The following is a 17,596-nucleotide window of genomic DNA, read 5'->3' as shown; positions in this document are numbered from 1 at the left end:
TGTACTCAAAGAGGATAACCACCCATGGCTTGCTTTTCCTGTGTGCTGCTTCCCTGTTGACTTCACATCTCCTCACTAACATTTCACATTGTATATCAATGGGCATCCATTGCATTGGTTTACAATGCTTAATTTACATTCCAGAGATACATTTCTTACCTCCTGTCTGAAGGAAGGCCTGTTTTTCACCTCTGCCTTGATACAGACTTTAAAACATATTTTCAGTATCTATATCCTGAGTATCTGTACATACATTTCACAACGCTATTAATGATCAATGTGAGTCCGGCTGTCATTTAAGACTTCACATGACATTCTTTGGTGAACCAGAACATATCCACCAGAATCAGTGTATTCCTGTAAGTCCCATGCCAGTTGGCATTAAGGGGGTCTTGGGTCACAATAGATTATACTGGATTAAGCAAAGAAATTTTATGATTTTTAACAGGAAAGAACAACAACTGTCACTTTAGTAGCACTTAAGGGAAAGCAACAAGATTTCTTCCGCTATTAAATACATTGAAATGCAGACTTCACCCACAGGTTTCTTCAAAGGCTACACTTCACATTATAGCTGTGAATAGTTGAATCAGGAGCTTTTCACGCCTTAATAGGGGCTCCGCACCACTACTGCACAAATGGAAAATGCATTTTGTGCCAAAGAACAATTTCCAGCCTGTTCTGGATCAGGTGATTATGAATAATTCATACAGAACTGCAGTGAGCAAAGTGACTACATTCAGTCAGTAGCTGGCTGTTCTTGTGCCAGGGTGAAATTAAATCACAGGCCTAGTCTGTTAGGTGCTGCCCACAGCTCATCGATCACAGGTTTCTAATCCAGACTCCAGTCCAAGAATAGCAAAAACAAACTGGGTTTGGGATGTCGGGCACGTGCGGTGTTGGGAAAACCAGAGCTACCTTCAGTTAGAGACAGAATGGCTAAAATGCTGAGTGATAGGTTCTCTCAAACTGGGTCAAGAGACACTCATTGCCACAATCCATGAGCATAAGGGCATTCCTGTTGGGGGCCCATTTCATGGCTAAAGAGCAAGGGCTCCATTCCAAAGAACTTCCTTTCCATTACCATACCGAGGGCTCCTTTTGCAGGGAGGACACAGAGATCTGTAAGACTGGCCTTTATTTAGTGGATTTTTTTTGTGAAATTCTCAGAGATGGAACAATAGTTTCTGCTCTCCAGGATCAGGCATGATCTAGAGGAAGAGAGACTTCACCACACCATGAGCAGATTCTTCTATAACTGGCAGCCCCAGCTCCTCTCACCATCTGCCTATGGTGTCTGTCTGATACAATGCACAGTATATAAATGACATCATTGATGTAAAGGACACCTGATATGTTTACAGGGATATTTTTGCTATAGGCAGCGTGTCTGAAAATTGTTTCCACCACAGAAACCTTGTGAAGAAAATATTAACTTCGTTCCACGTAGTTCCATTTATGGAGAGTTTTCAGATTGGAGGAAACATTCTCTATTACAAATACCAGACATCACTCATCAACTACATGTATATTACTTTATTGTAAGTTGTGTGTGTGTGTTACAGCTTTTTTCCAAACAGAAAGGACAGGCTAATTCCCACCCCCACCCTGTATCCAATAGCAAAGGAGCTACCAGAACTGAATACTTCCTTGTTTTTGCAATAACCTCATTGAAATCAGCACTTCATTGCCACAGAGCCAGCAGAGGGAGCTCCTATCACCATCACACCAGTGTGTTGTATTTTTTTCAAAATCAATTGTGAGAAACCGTTATCTGGGACTCCTTCAGAACTCACTGTGTCAAGATATTGATACGGGGGTTCTGTTTCCCACATTTTTGCTTTTTGGTCATAGTAAAGAGGAATAAGCATTACATTTTACTTTATCCTAATACTGCATTTTGCAAGTTTTATATTAAGAATTTGAGGATTCTTTCCATAGTTTCTGCTTATGATTTTCGCTATTGTTTGATTGAGAATTAGACAGAACAAAGCAATTACTCAGGTATGATTGACATTTTATCACCATGTTAAAGTTGACCTGCAAAAGGTAAAAAATGTTTTTGTGCATTTTTTTTGCAGCTCTGTGGTGCATAAAGGAAACCGGAAAGATTTTCCCAGGGAGGGGTTTTTTTTTTTTTTTTTTTTGCTGGTTTGAATCAGAAATATCAAGATTAGTTTTCCCTGGTTTTGCTGGCTCATTAGAGATTTCAAATGTACATTAAGAAATATCTCCGATTATTGAAGAGGAACAATTTTGAATCCTCAGCACAGACATTTTCTAATAATTTCCCAGGCATTTGAGTTAAATGGGGGGGGGGGGGGGAGATTTATTAAAAATCCTCTTTGCAATGGCTCAGCTTTGTCTCTTGTGAGGTCATAATTCTACTAGCTCTCTAGTCATCATAGAGTTCTCAGGATAGAGAAGACCTGAATTTTTAATGTAAACACAAATCAGAAAAACACAAACTTTTCAGGCATTCTTCACATATAAAAAATAAAAGAGGAAATTTGTGTTTAAGGAAACATATCAGACTGCTCAGGAGCACACATCCAAGGCAACATACATTTTCTGGCTTTATGGAATATTGCACACAAATCTTTTCCATAGGTTGGGTCAAAAACTAGCAAAATCCTCAGAATACCCAAACATTTTAAACCAAAGAAAGCAGCCACACTATTCCAATGGTTTCCACTATTTCCTTCTGAATGGTTAGATCTGTTAATTACAAAGCTAGTTGGAGACAAATGTTATGTTGGGTGAAGTTGTCCAGTCAGGACTGCAAAAACAAATCCAGAATTTACTGCTGATGTTGCAAGGCTGGAGGTGGATGCACTGACAGGTAAAATACCAAGTTCACCAGGCATACAGACTAGTTTCTTGGTTGTGCAAGCAGCAATTTGGCAGTTCTTCTGGCCTCACTCATTGCAATCATTTAGCTTGGGCTGTGTTTCCTCCACACATAAAAGTCACAATGTTTATGAAGAGATATTCTGTGAACAACCCAGTATGCATGCACAAGCACTTAAGACGTACAGGCCAAAAGTCTAACACAAACCACACCATGAAAGCAACCCCAAAAAGCAAGCCTTGCCAATGAAATGCAGAGCTGAGCTTAGCAGGAAGTCTCCCTCCCAGAGCTTCCTGCTGCTCTTCACTGAGTATCTCACTTCTCTCTATTGTATTAATTGGTGTGAATTACAGATTAACTCTTTGTTTTAAAAGGGTTTCTGAATTTTGCAACTGGAGGACTAATTCTTTTCTTTCAGGCTTCATTTGTTAATAATTGTGAAGCAAATTGGAAGTTTTGCACCATGTGATCTGGGGAAAACACCACATTACATTTGAAGGCTAGCTACTGGACTTACGATTTAAAGCCCACCCCCTATGACAGGTCTTAAATTGAAAATTATTCCAAGTTCTATAGATAGCTCCTTAGTTTCCAACCCCTCTTGACTGAAGTAGTCTCCATACTGCTCACTCACAACATTGCCTTTGAGATGCTGGTCCTACAAAAGAACCTAGCACTTTCAAGTCCCTGTTCAGTTGCCTGCAACTTGCTGTTTATATTAACTGCTAATTAGGGGTGCTGGAACAATTTTTATAGTAAGGGTGATGAGAGCCATTGAACCAAACTATAAATCCTGTATATAAAGGAAACCACTTCAAGCCAGGGTGGCGGCAGCACCTCCAGCACCCCTAATTCCAGCACCTATGCTGCTAATCTATTTACACTTGCAGCCCTGTACCACAGTTAAGTCTGCACTACACTAGGGACATTATGGGAAAGTTTTCCAGGATCGCGAATACTTGTTTAGCTCCATGCATAAGCAATGATGGGAGCCCATGGGGCACTGGCTTCTGTCAGCAATTTAAATATTCATCTAAACTTGCTCAGAGGAAATATAACTGACAGTGCTTAAAATCACTAGCAGGCCAGCTACTTCAGGGCTCCCAACACTACTGACACCAGCAGAGCTGAACAAGCATTAACAGTGGAAAATTTCTACAAAATTCCCCCAGCGTAGACGAGGCTTTAAACAGTTTTAGAGACCCTTCACAGGTCTTGACTGACCTCTTGCCATGTTTCCTACCTAGATGAATCTACCACTAATGCTATGTTCCTCGCCACATTCTTAGCGCACTGCCTGGGAGAATCTTCATCCTTCTGTTTGGAAGGCAGGCCTCACAGAAATAATTCCTGTTCAATATTTAATTGCAATTTCTTCTTTATTATTTAAATACTGAAGCCAACTATTGACAAAAGTAGCACCAACAGTATTTGTAAACTGCAGCGTTACAGTTACTGACAGAAACCCCAGTGACAGCTTTTATTGGACTGCCCAGAAGATTCTTTACTCTTCAGAGTTGCACTGCACAGAGCTACTGCTTTCTTGTCAAGCACTTCAACTACCTAGAATTTCAGTATAACCTGAGAACGAGATGCGATGCAAAAGTGTCTGAAAAGAAATGATCAAGAGGCCAGCCAGAGTCATGGAACAGTACTGTTCCCATGTTCTTGTTCTTCAGTATTTGAGGAAGGACACATGTTGAGAGGCTACTTCACTTCAATTTTCACTCTTACTCTGTTAAAATCTATGTTGCAAAGTATCAAACACATATAGGGCAGAGTTAAGGTCAAACACATGGCATTTCTGATTTTTGCAGTGCTTAACCATACAACTTTGACAGTCTCTTAATATAGGGTTGTTTTTTAAATAGTCTCCTATTTTTACCAAAAAATATAGAACAATACATAAGGAGCTACGCGAAGACTCTGAAGCTCTTCTGGCTGCCAGATTTGACAAAATCGTGAAATTCCCAGGCAATTTATTTAGTTGGATTCCACCAGGACACCCTTTCCCCTTGCTCCTCAAGAGGTGTGCAGGAGAAAGTCCCACTACTGCAAACTGTAGGAGCTGTGCAATTAAGATTCATCACAATAGGGCTGTTCTGGGTGCAGCAGCCAGTAGTAACCCCTTTATAAGTCCATAGGACTGTGCCAGTGACTAAGGTCCTACACTCATTACAATGTGCTCAGCAGCCCTCCCTATTACTTCAAGGGGAAATGAAAACAAGGCAGAGTGAGGGAAGGGGATCAGTGATGCTCCACTTACGGATGTGGTTTCATTTCTATGTAGTTCTTGGGAATGAAGCCATCCTTCCCATTGAGTTCTGCCTTGTACCAGTTCTGATCGCATTCTTCATTCAAAACCTGCAGGAAACAAAAACAACAAAACCATTTACCATATTTCAGTATATAGCAGAACAGACAGAATTGTGCTTAGGAAGCCAGGGTGCTCTTATGATGCACATTTCTTGAAATGTGTATCTGCTGTTCTGCTCCACTGCACCCCATGCACTTTGAAAGCTATGACAGGCAGGGTGAAGGGAAAAAAGTCACTTGAAATCATTTGAAACGTCAATGTTGAAGTTGGGTGGTTTAGTAGGAAAGTCATAGGGTATGGCTACAATACCGCTTAAGTAGACATAAGTTCTGTCGCTCAGGGGTGTGAATTAACCACCTCTCTGTGACATAACTTATGCCGATTTAAGCGCCAAAGTGGACAGTGCTATGTCAGCGGGAGAACTCTTCTCACTGACATAGCTGCCACTGCTCGTTGGGGGTGGATTAACTCAACGGGAGAACTCTCTCTCGTCGTCTTAGAGCGGCTACACTAGACAGCTTGCAGAAGCTCAGCTGCATTGGTGCAGCTGCACCGCTGTATGCTCTCTAGTGTAGCCAGAGCCATAGTCTGTAGGTTCCATATTTACTCTCAGCAACTTCTAAATTCAGTTTATAAATCCAGAGAGTATTTGGTTAATTGCCACCGCTGCAAATTCAACCTGAGATCTGAGAAACAAGCTGTATTCTTCCTTTTACCACTGATAATTATTCATTCAGAATTTACTTGGCAATTCTGATGATAGTCTCTCTCTCCTGTGGTTGTACTGGAGCCACAGGGTTTTAAGTAGTGCTTATATTAGGGAATTTTTAAAAAAATTCCCTAATTGTAGCACTGTTGGGAGCCCAAGTATAAACAAGACTGGCAGCTTCAGGTGTTTTTACCATTAATTAAACCCAGATGAACAGGGAGCAGAAGTGGTGAATTTTTTTGGTAAAGTTCGCTAGTGCAGACAAGGCGTACATCAATAAAGTGAGTCAATGGAACTCTGGCACATTACAAGCAGATGTAGGAACATGAAGGTACCCATTTTTAATATGCACTTTTCTGACTATGACGACACTTTAAAATGAGTACAAGATCAGAAAGTCATAAGGGATGAAGCTGTATTAATGAAGGACAGTAGAGAGCACAAGGGACATCTTTATTTTTGTTGTAAAGGTGTGCTTTTTGGCCAACATCCCACAAGCTTATTTATTCCCTCCCAAGTCACCACTCTAGAGATATTTTCTCCTGGATGAGCAACTAACAAAAAAGCTGTCAATCTAGAAGATTAAAAATTCAGAGATGGCTTTGGCCCTTTATAACAAAAGCACCTAGGGACCAGCAGGCTGCCTTGGTAGATGAAGATGAGGAAAGGCAAAAGAAGGAACAGGACCATGCTACTATTAGACTCTAAATGTGTGAAAAATAAGGTCTATTGCTGCACCCACAAAGCAGTTACACAGTTCACAAGAAAAAAGAACGAGTGCTTGTGGCACCTTAGAGACTAACGAATTTATTTAAGCATAAGCTTTTGTGGGCTGGGTTTTAGCCCTTGTGGCACCTTAGAGACTAACAAATTTATTTAAGCATAAGCTTTTGTGGGCTGGGTTTTAGCCCACGAAATCTTATGCTTAAATAAATTTGTTAGTCTCTAAGGTGCCACAAGTACTCCTTGAAGTACTCCTCGTTCTTTTTGCTGATACAGACTAACACAGCTACCACTCTGAAACAGTTCACAAGTTACATCTGTGTTGATTTACAGCCATCTCTATAATGGAGAAATCCTCTCAGGAAAAACCTGTTTTCACTAGCAATTATTTCCACTTCTGAAGTTTTGGCCATCTAATCACTTTATTTATTTATTTTATTTATTTTGAGGGGTGGGAGGAAAAGGGGGAAGCAGAATTACACAAAGTAAAGCTATTAGCACATGCCTCAACAAGGCCCTTGTAGCGGATGACTGTGTGGCATTTTAATATCATAACCTACGCCACTCCAATAGCTAGATCTGGATAAGAAGGAAACCCCACTCTGGATTGAACTGGGCCCTAGTAAAGTAGACAACAGTAAAATCTGAATAACTATGACTGATTTTAGCAAATTAATAACAGTTCTCTAATAATAATGGATGATCATCTAACGGCCATTTCTTCCTTAATGCCAACACTACAACCCAGACCAAACTACTCATTAGATAGGCATCGAGCAGCCATGGAGCGTCTGCCCTCTCCAAGAGTATCACAAAAAGGGTTGTACCTTCTATGACGCAGACTCAAGACAAATTAAATAATATAATGAAAGTGCATTCAGACAATTTAATTTTAAAGGATCTTTCTTTTGACTACCTTTTGTGCAGCTACTCCTTTGTTTTGCAAGTATTGTGTTTTGGGCCTGGTCCCCACTAAGCCCCCACTTCGGACTAAGGTACGCAAATTCAGCTACGTTAATAACGTAGCTGAATTCGAAGTACCTTAGTCCGAACTTACCGCGGGTCCAGACGCGGCAGGAAGGCTCCCCCGTCGACGCCGCGTACTCCTCTCGCCGAGCTGGAGTACCGGCGTCGACGGCGAGCACTTCCGGGATCGATCCGGGATCGATTTATCGCGTCTAAACCAGACGCGATAAATCGATCCCAGAACATCGATTGCCTGCCGCCGGACCCTCCGGTAAGTGTAGACGTACCCTTAGTGTTTGTTAGGCTCCAGTTGCTATATATCTTGGCAGTCATCAGCAGGCTGACTTGCAGCATGTTTGCATTTGATTATATTGGTGTATTTGATAGCATTCTGCACATGCTGAATGCCATGAGTGAATATTTACTTTTTGGGAATGTGCCGTTTCTTTTTTTACCATAGAATCTATCACACAGATCAAACCTTTGAGAAGCTCCTGCATTAAGATCCCTTTACGCTGGATTTTTTTGAAGTTTTATTGTGTGTACCTGAGGGAACATAACTGACTCCTCTTCCCTCCTCTAGAATAAAAGTGAAGACTTATAGGTGGATCATAGCTCAGTATTAAGAAATACTTCCAAAACTGTAAGGATGCATTAAAAAATTGAAATTCTAATACTCAAACATACATGATTTGAATGAGCTTGATCTTGGCTCTAGAGATATGCTTAGATATGGAGATCCAAACTCTCTATGCCTGTGGGTACTCATTAACATTTGGCCCAGAGCCAAATGCCAGGATGGAGGCATTGCTAAGGGATGCATTAGTGCTAGCAATCAAAGGAAACTGAGCTTTGACTTCAAAAGGATGGGAGACCTGTCGATCCTTAGTCTATGCAGTGATATGACTCCAAAGGCCATGAGATGTAATGAAAAACGCAAAGCAGGAGTTAAATAAAGGAATATTTTAAAAATGATTTAGTAGATGGCAGTGGAACTGTCAAAGAGAGCCAGAAGCCACATAATTAGTCCAACGGATAACAGCTCTTTTAGCTAGGCCCAATTTATCCCACAATTCTGAAGCCATGGAATCTACCCCTTACTACAGAAGCATGCTGCAAAATTTCAGCTTTTATCTAAAAAAACCCACACTTTTAATATTCATGGATGTGAATACAACAATAAAAATGTAAACTAAAAGAGTGTTGTCTCTCCTGAGACCGCAGACAGCCTGAAACAACGGCTCTGAGGAGTAGGAACAGGCCCAATCTCAATGGGGTGAACTTTGAAACCAAATGGTAACAATTAAAGCGTCAGTTACCTATTTTGCTGCTGAAAATTTTAGGAGAAAAATCTGACAAACCTACTTATCCCATAATCCCAAGCATTATTTTTATATCCCATTTATTAAAAAAACCTTAATTTTTAAAATTTCACTGAAGCTGCCACAAAATTTTCAGACTATTTCACCAGAATGCTGTAAAGTACAGTAACAGTGCTTCCCAACTTCAACCAATTGTACAAGCTAGTAATCTGAAGGGCATACAGAAAGAGCTAAATCCTCCAAATGAAAGTGTTAAACAAAATTTTGTAAGCTTTGCTGCTCTAGACGAAGATGGTTTTGGGAGCTTGCAGAAATGTGGAAGCCCAAACCCTGTAATCCTCACTGAAATGCATTGAGAATTCCTGCTCTCTGTATGGGTTAAACATGAATTTGAGTTTCTTTTGCAGCCAAATCCCAAATCTGCTATTGATGTAGTCAAATGAGAAATTAAAAACCGTGTTCCTTTTACATTGGAGCATTTGTGCGTAAGAGGAAGGAAGAGGAGGGATATTTTTAGCCATTACATTTGAATACAAAATACTGCCATGTGATGGTCTGAGTCTGTAGTCAGCCCTGTGTTACAGTAATAGTGGCTCAACTACTACCTGTCACTTTCCTAGTTCCATAATAGATCACTTATCAGCAAAAGCCCATCTGTACCCATGGAAACAGAGAAGAGGCATTGCTGAATGGCTGCTCAGCAAGGCAGCATTGACGAAGCTTTTGCTGCAACAGCTTGAAGAAAATATTCAAGATATTCCCAGTCCTACACCCTGTGAATATTTCCAATAATTTAAGAAATTGTAGAAAGGAACCTGTGATACTTTGTACCCCAAAGCAACATCCTGGTACCCCCATATTCACCACTGTTATATAATCACAACAAATCTTGTACAAAATAGGTCATGTGAGGGGTCAAGGGAAAAGTTATGGTTTACTGAATACAATTATCGTATTTGTATGCATGTATCATTTTTATATTTGACATTATGAATACTGACTATATACCCGTATTTCAAATGTGTTTGCTCCTGTGGTAACTCCCACACAAGGTGTGCATCCAGTCTAGCCAGCACATTGTGAATGGACTATTCAAGTTGATGGCCCATCAATGAACACAATGGGCTAGGGAAGAAGCTTATCCCCACCTGATGGACTTTCCTATGGATGTTCTAGCCAGAATATGGGTAATGGCCCCTGGTATGACTCATCGAAGCATGAATGGGCATGTGACTAGCTCATCTGACAATGGATTCCATCTTGTGCCTGTACTTTTCCACTAACTGTGCTGAGGGCTTTGTTTGGGACAAGAAGCTATAAAAGGGGGAAGTGACATCACTTGGCCTCATTCCCCCCACAACTCAACACCTGGAAACACCTCAGGAACAAAGACTGGACTGGCCAGGTGGTCCCAGGAGGGAAAGGAGGAATTCCAGCCTATATATGGAAGATTGGTGGACTGTTTGTACCATCAGGGTGAGACGCTGCTTGATTCAAATCCTGTCTAGTTTATAGAACTTGGATTGCAATTTTGTTTTATTTCTTAAATAATCTACTTTGATCTGTACACTTATTGTTAATAATCACTTAAAAATCTCTCTTTTGGTAGTTAATAAATCTGTTTTATATTTCACCTAAAAACAGTGGTTTGAGTGAAGTGCATGAAAAAATCGTAGATCAGTTAACAAAAACCTACATATGTCTTCTCCACATTGAGAGAGGAGCGGACTGGGTAATAAACTTACACTGATCAGGCTTTTAAGGAGGGCAGGGTGGTATAGCTCTGGGGTCCTACACTGGGGAGCTGTGAGGAGTTGGCTGGAGCCTCTCTATTGTTGGTTCATGAGTGGCTGGTGAAAGCTGGGTGTGTCCCTGCCAATAAATGGTTGTGTGAGTGCAGGACCTGGAGGGGTCTGCAGCTTGTCACAGCATCACAGTGTGAGAGGGAGCCCAGGTCGGGAAGACAGACGGTTCAGCGGTACCAAAGTTCCAGGTTGCACTGCAGGGACCCATCACAGAACCTTTCTGGCAAACTGAACATTATCCTCTTCATGACAGTTTCAAAACTGAAGCTATATGTTCTGAGGTGCCTGCAGAAACTGAATGGGAGAACTACAACCCTCTAGCAACTGTAAAAATTGGAATGATCTTAATTACCAGACTGACACCCACATTCAGATATGCTGGTTGGGGAGTGGGGATGCCCACAAATGTGACTATTAGAGTACAACTGCAATTTTAGCCATATCGGGGTGGCTTGTACTGATGTACAAAGTAGTGGAGGGGAAGAGTGGTGAGAATGTTTTCGTTGCTAGGTGCCACAAATGTGAAAAAAAGATATCACAAATTGCCAGCCTATTCTATTAAGTTAACTACTGTTAAAATAATGTTGGCAGCAACAGGGTGAAAAACCACATCAAGGTTGATCAGTAGGCTCAGGACAAAGCTGTTTATGTACTGAATGTTTTCTGCTTTATGTACATCTTGAGAACTGTATGTTGACTCCCATGACTCATTCTTGTGGCACCATCCCTCTTAAAAGGTAGCTCTGCAAAGTGACAGGGAAGAAGACAGCAGCTGCAACTTGAACATTATAATGCACAGTCTTGCAGTATATTGTATTTTTGTGCTATAAACAGCCCTGTGTACTCCACAATTCCATTAGTGTAGAACTTACTCAAAATCCTCCCTAGCTGCAGCTTTTTACTTCAGTATTTCAGCTTCCTTAAAAAAAAGCCTGAGAAGAAAACCTTCCAACCATTAACTGAATGCAATCACTTCCTGAATCTGCAGCCAGCCTGAAACAATTCTGCGTAGTTCATCGTAATGAACTTTGTTACCTCATGAAAATTCCAGTGTCATCATTAACTATTGATAGCTAGAATTTCTATCCAGTTAGAGTCTCTTCGGTGCTGGAAACTCCAGGGCAGTCCCTTGCCCAACTTCTAAAACCCCCAGCTTCCCCTGTCAACTTCTATTACAGGGTTATGAATTTTCAATACAACATTCTGCAGTATACTGAACATTAGTTTAGAGATAGGATAAAATTTAACATAGTTCAGGAAACATTTATTGATTATAGCATTTATTTTCATATTCAATTAACCTAATTTTAAAAACAACAAAACTTTTGTCGTTCACAGGTCCTTAAAACCCCCCTCCCCCCCCCCCCCGACAAAAGTTTTGCCGCGGCAAGTAGCAGTGTAAACAGCTTGTTGTCAGCAGGAGCGCTCTCCTGTCGACAACGATAACCCCGCTCATAGGGGGAGGAAGTACTTTGTTGGCAAAAGTGCCGACAAACAGCGTTTACACTACCTGACTTTTAGCGACATGGCTGTGTAATGTAGCCAAAGCCTGAGATGGCTCCTTTTGCTGGCTTTGTATAAGGAGCCTAGACAGACCCTGGCTGGCAATGGAAAACCATTTAAGTATATATCACGGCTGCCCTCCTTGTCCTTCCGTTGAGGATCCTATTGACATAGCAAGGCATGTAGCCTAAACCCTTCACACCAAGTATCTCACACTCTCAGCATTTAGGAATGGCAGTAAGAGGACATAGCGCAGAGGGATATGTTAAGGAAACAGCACCTTATCATAGCGCAGGGTAACCTGTACATCAAAATAGCCAGCATTCTAACACGAGCAAGACAAATCAGGCTATAAACCACAGAGCAAGTTCTCCTTCTCTTGGTTTATGTCCTCCATGTCATAATTTCACTCCAGCTCATTCTAACTACAGCAGGTCAAATGTTAGACATTAAAGAATACAGTTAAACAGCTGAGAAGAGGAGGCTGGTTCAGGAATACCCAACTTTCTAAATTTCATATTTTTTGACTTTTCTTTGCATCTCAAACAATTTATCCTCATCACACCCCATGTGTGTGCATGTGAGGGCGAAGATAGGGAAATATCTCCATTTTACAGACCAGGAGCTGATGCACTGAGCTTCTTGGACACAGCTGCGTAACAAGAACAACTGTGTATCTATTATTGTTAGCAGAGCAACATCCAGACAAATGCAGAGGCTGTGAAAAATGCAGGCTTGAAACAGCCATCAAATAGTGAGTGTAAATACATTTCCTATCAAGCCGCAGTCAACAATCAAGTAGCATAGCTTAACATCTCAACTCCTCGTTCAAATGACATGAAAAAGGTTCAAAGGTTTGTCATTTTCCACCCCAGATTTCCTGCTGCCCATACCTCCGTATAAATACTTTCCCCATCCTCGTCCCTTAAAAAAAAAAAAAAAAAGTCAGGCCCATGCAAAAGTAACTAGCAGGAGAGGCTCACACAACAACCAATCTGAAAAGTGGGCAGGGGTAGCCCTGTACTTCAACGCTGCTTTCTGCTGGAAGGTTTGGCTGAAGTCTTGACTTATTACTTCAACGTGGCATACACATTGTTGGGTTCTCATATTGACACCATTCACTGAAGCAAGAGTCAGGAAGTTTAAACCCTTTCAACTAGAGCCAAGGAGAACTGGTTTTGTCCTGTACATTCTCAAGTACTTTTCTTGATTATACTGTGTTATCCATGGACATTTTCCTCTCTCCTCAGAAGGAAACTAGCCGTTTCTCTCAGTCTCTGAAGGAGGGCATTATATTGGTCAGCAGCAAAATATAAAACAAAGCTGAAAGTTACCATAAACATACAGAACAGTGGAAGTCACAGAAACCAACCATGCCAGGACCTATGATTCTCTCTTCACACTGCCTAAACAGGAAAAAGGCTCTCCCTGAGCCTGTCACACCATTTCATACCTATCACTACAGTATTGTGCTGTAGGAATGCTTACAGGTATGCTAAAATAATATCCCAAACCATCAAAGAAATGATGAGAGGGAAAGATAGCTTTGTAACGTAAATTAGAGACAAGTTGCAAGTACTATTCCATCATTTAAATGGCAAAACTCTGGACAAAAACAGAATAAGAATTATGGTGGACAGGAAACCTACAGCACAGTGCCTAACAGTTGGTGAGAGCCTCCACTTCTCTGTAGCTCCTACCATCTGGACTATTTTCTGAACTCATCTAAAAAGATAGATGATTCTCTTTCTCCCCAACCTACACACCTTGATTGTTCTCTTTGGGTTTTTTCTAACTGTATTTAGCTTTGTAAAGCAAACACCACCATAAAAGCCACTATATTAAATCAAGTTGTATAGTAGTACAAAAGACATACTGAGTAACACTCCACAAGTTTAGCCACAGGCCTCATCTACACCAACTCTTCACTAAAGTTTCCCACTGTTGCTACCATCGACATAGGTAAGCCTAGATCAAGTGCCAACGTTTTTACTGTTGGGTTGTCTAGACTCCTTTTAAAATGTAGGCACAGTGATAGAAATGTGAGAGACTGCAATAGTTTCATTTTCGCTACTCCTCTCACTGTGACTACTGTAGGTGGAGCTGAACTACTGATAACAAGAAATTGTATGGAAAGGCTAGTGTACATGTAGTCAGAGGGAGTGCTAGCAATACAAGTTAAAATGTCAAACTACTAATAGGCCATAATAAGAATAGCTTTATGGAGTTTGAAGTAGTTGTAGCCAATACATTCTCTCTGGTTGGGCCTCCTTCCACCTTAACGACTCCCAAAAGTACCATTAACATTCTGAGGAAATCCAAAAATGAGCTTCAAGACAGGCACCCCAGATAATGTTACCAAGCATAAAAACTCACCATTTTAGTTCCTATGATTTTAGGATCAAAGGAGTAATGACTGTTCAGTAGTTCCAGAGTGCAGTAAACACACTGCACTTTCATTACAGTGATTCAATCCGATATGTGGTATAAAAAGATCTTTATCGTAGATCTAACTCCATAGCTTGTCTCTCATATGTATTAAATCCCATAGCTCTGCTCTCAAGAACAGTTTCTTAAAAAGAGGAAGGGGAACAGTGTTTTCCTCCAAGAGATCGCAAACTAGTTTATTCTGACTGAAGCCCAGAACTAGCTGCCTTTTATAACTAACTACATCGCTCAGGATGCTATTACAGAAAGAGAACACAAACACATCCTTCCTTAATCTCAAACCCAATCCACATTTAATTGGGGAACTACTGAAGAACGCAGCACTTCTCCAGTTTGCTGTTATGCTGAGTGGATTAATTTACTCAGGTCCTGCTCAGATGACCATTTGTCTAACACGTTTCCCTATGCTGAAGTTTCATTAACTTGACAGACAAATCACCCCTGTTTAAGCAGGCCCCCTAAAGAGAAACTATCAATGAAGCAATTAAACTGAACCATACATATAAATTCTTAGACCCTGTAAGTATCTCTTCCCTCGTCCCTACTTACTCACTGAAGAGCATGGACAGGCTTCACTGAGTCTGAATAAAGTACAGGTCTATTCTAGACCAAGGCTCAAGAGGACTAGACTGAGGGTTAGTCTACACTACGCAGGCTCTGGCAATACAGCATTAGGTATGCCAACAGCAGCACTCCGTTGGCACAGCTGCGTCTGCACTGGGGGTTTTGCTGGCATAGCTATGTCAGCTATAGATAGGCTTGGAAGGATTAGATTTTTATCAATAAATGTCAGTAAATATCAATTTCACCGCGTACACACAAACTGATGACAACATATTTCCATTGATAATAATAAAAATTTACAGAAAGGCAAAAGTAAGAAAAATTCTGCTTGAGAATTTACTAGACTCAAAATCCAGTGATTTAGACTTTTGAATTAGGCTGGTTACAAGTAGACTATCAAATGAATAGTAAAAACAGGTATGATTTGCTGATTTAAAGGATATTTACTTTGTATATTGACAAGTGATGTTGACAATTTATGTTTTAACGGTTTACAAAGGTTTAACTTTTTGAATCTCAACATTTCCTATAATTAAATAGTCTGACTTCCCCCATAATTTCCTGCAATTGTGAAAATTAATATTGATTACAAAAATTAAAAATGCTTAAAACCCATAATTTTACATAACTGAAATTTAGGTGAAAAAAATCTAAAAAAAAATGCTTAAAAACAAACTGATATTAGCCACAGAAATTATTTTTAAAAAAAAATCAAATTTGAATTTTTTCATACCCTGGACACAGCTATGCTGACAAAACTTTGTAGTTTAGACTTGGCCTGACTGTGATATACCAACTAATTCTATTCATTTAGATGAGATTCACTTAACTGAACATTTAATAAAATCTACAGTCACTTCTCATTTTGACACATGTTTTTGGATTGCATCAGAAGTAGTGTTATCTAGTGGTCAGGGTAAAGTCAGTTCTCCTGGTTCTATTCCCAGATCTGCCGCTTACATCATAGTCTTAAAAGCTGCTGTCCCTCCCCGTCTGTTCAAGCTGCCTCCAGCTTTCCGTTTAAGTTTAGGAGCACGAAATACACGTTTGCTGTTGTATGTTTTTAGAACATTTAGACAAATACAACTCTGACCATAACTTCTCAGAGCAGCCTTTAATGAAATTGCAAGGCCTTTATAAAAGCTCTTGGCAGAACTTCTGAGGAATGGAGGTTGAAAGTCATTGCCAGAAAATAAAAAAGAGGCTATCAAACACATTCCAGTGAGAGTGTTTTACAGTTCCTTTTAAGTTCATGGAAGAGACTTTGGAGAAGTCTAACTAACAGTGATCCTGTGGCATTTTGAAAGAACGTGGGATCTTCTCAATTTTGCAATTTCCATTCAGCAAAAGTAATCATGCTGGCTCTGTCGCAAGCACCATTACTAAATGGTATGTCAGAAATAGGACAGCTGGAAAAAAATAGTGGAGGACAGGGACATGATCAGTACATACTAACTGTTGTGACAATTCAAACTCAGAGCTTGCCCTACTACACCACACTACAAATTAAGCAGGTCTGAATTAGGAGAGCTAAAAAACAGATACCCTGTGGAAGAAAAAAAACACTATGGTTCACGAGTCACAGCAGGGTTGTGATACTAGATTTATAACCTGGGGAGTCCAGTCCTCATTTTGCCCTAAAAAACTAGGAAGATTTCATTGATTTACCACATTACTGTTGCTCCTCTTTTATGACTCTAGGATTTAGCATTTGTAGTACTTTACAAACAATGTTCCTTAACATCTGTGGTAAATATCTCCATCGTATAAAATGGAGGAAGAAACAAAGGTTAATGATTTGCCCAAAGTCACACAGCAAGTGGAACAGCCAGGATTAGAACTCTGGAGTTCCCAACTGCTGGACGCACACTCCGTTCTCTAAACCACACTATTTCATGCACAGAAGTAGTCTTGCGATTAGAGGAAAAATGAAACTTGGCTTCCATTTTAGTGAAGAGGAACAGGATGTTAGCCTCCAAAGCAAACCACTCCTTCAAAATCTCACCCTTGGTGCCTCAAACCTCTAATGTAACACCCCCAAAAGTCCTCTTCCAAGACTGAAAAGCACAAAGGAACATAGGGACTGAGATACATTTCCTTCTTATTCCAAAGGTGTGATGGACCCAAACTACCTGATACAGGATTGAAACAAAAAGTACATTTCAAATGCATTTATCTAAAATAATTATTAGCCCTTACACACTTCACTCTCCAGGGAAAAGACTGTTACTTACCTGTTTCGTAACTGTTGTTTAAGATGTGGGTGCACACATGTATTCTACTCAGGTATGCGCGCACCCAGTGCGCCAAAGCCCGAGAAATTCATCTGGCAGTACCCGCAGGGCTGGCACTCGTGCCTTTTGCCTCTTAAATCGTCCCCTGGCTATA

General features: G+C 40.5%; 1 protein-coding gene across 1 annotated transcript in view; it reads right to left on the bottom strand.

Annotated features, from left to right (window-relative positions):
• The window catches only part of GRB2 (growth factor receptor bound protein 2), a 68,371-nt gene that overhangs the window by 10,445 nt on the left and 40,330 nt on the right, over positions 1 to 17,596 (bottom strand). Inside the window, exon 4 of the mRNA XM_065416292.1 lies at positions 5,118 to 5,215. Within this exon, the coding sequence (XP_065272364.1) occupies positions 5,118 to 5,215 (98 nt within the window). The remainder of the gene's footprint in view (positions 1 to 5,117; positions 5,216 to 17,596) is intronic.

Source organism: Emys orbicularis, chromosome 13 (genome assembly GCF_028017835.1).
Source record: "Emys orbicularis isolate rEmyOrb1 chromosome 13, rEmyOrb1.hap1, whole genome shotgun sequence".
Lineage (NCBI taxonomy): Eukaryota > Metazoa > Chordata > Testudines > Emydidae > Emys > Emys orbicularis.
The sequence above is the reverse complement of the archived record's forward strand: the minus strand, read 5'-3'. Positions and strand labels throughout refer to the sequence as shown.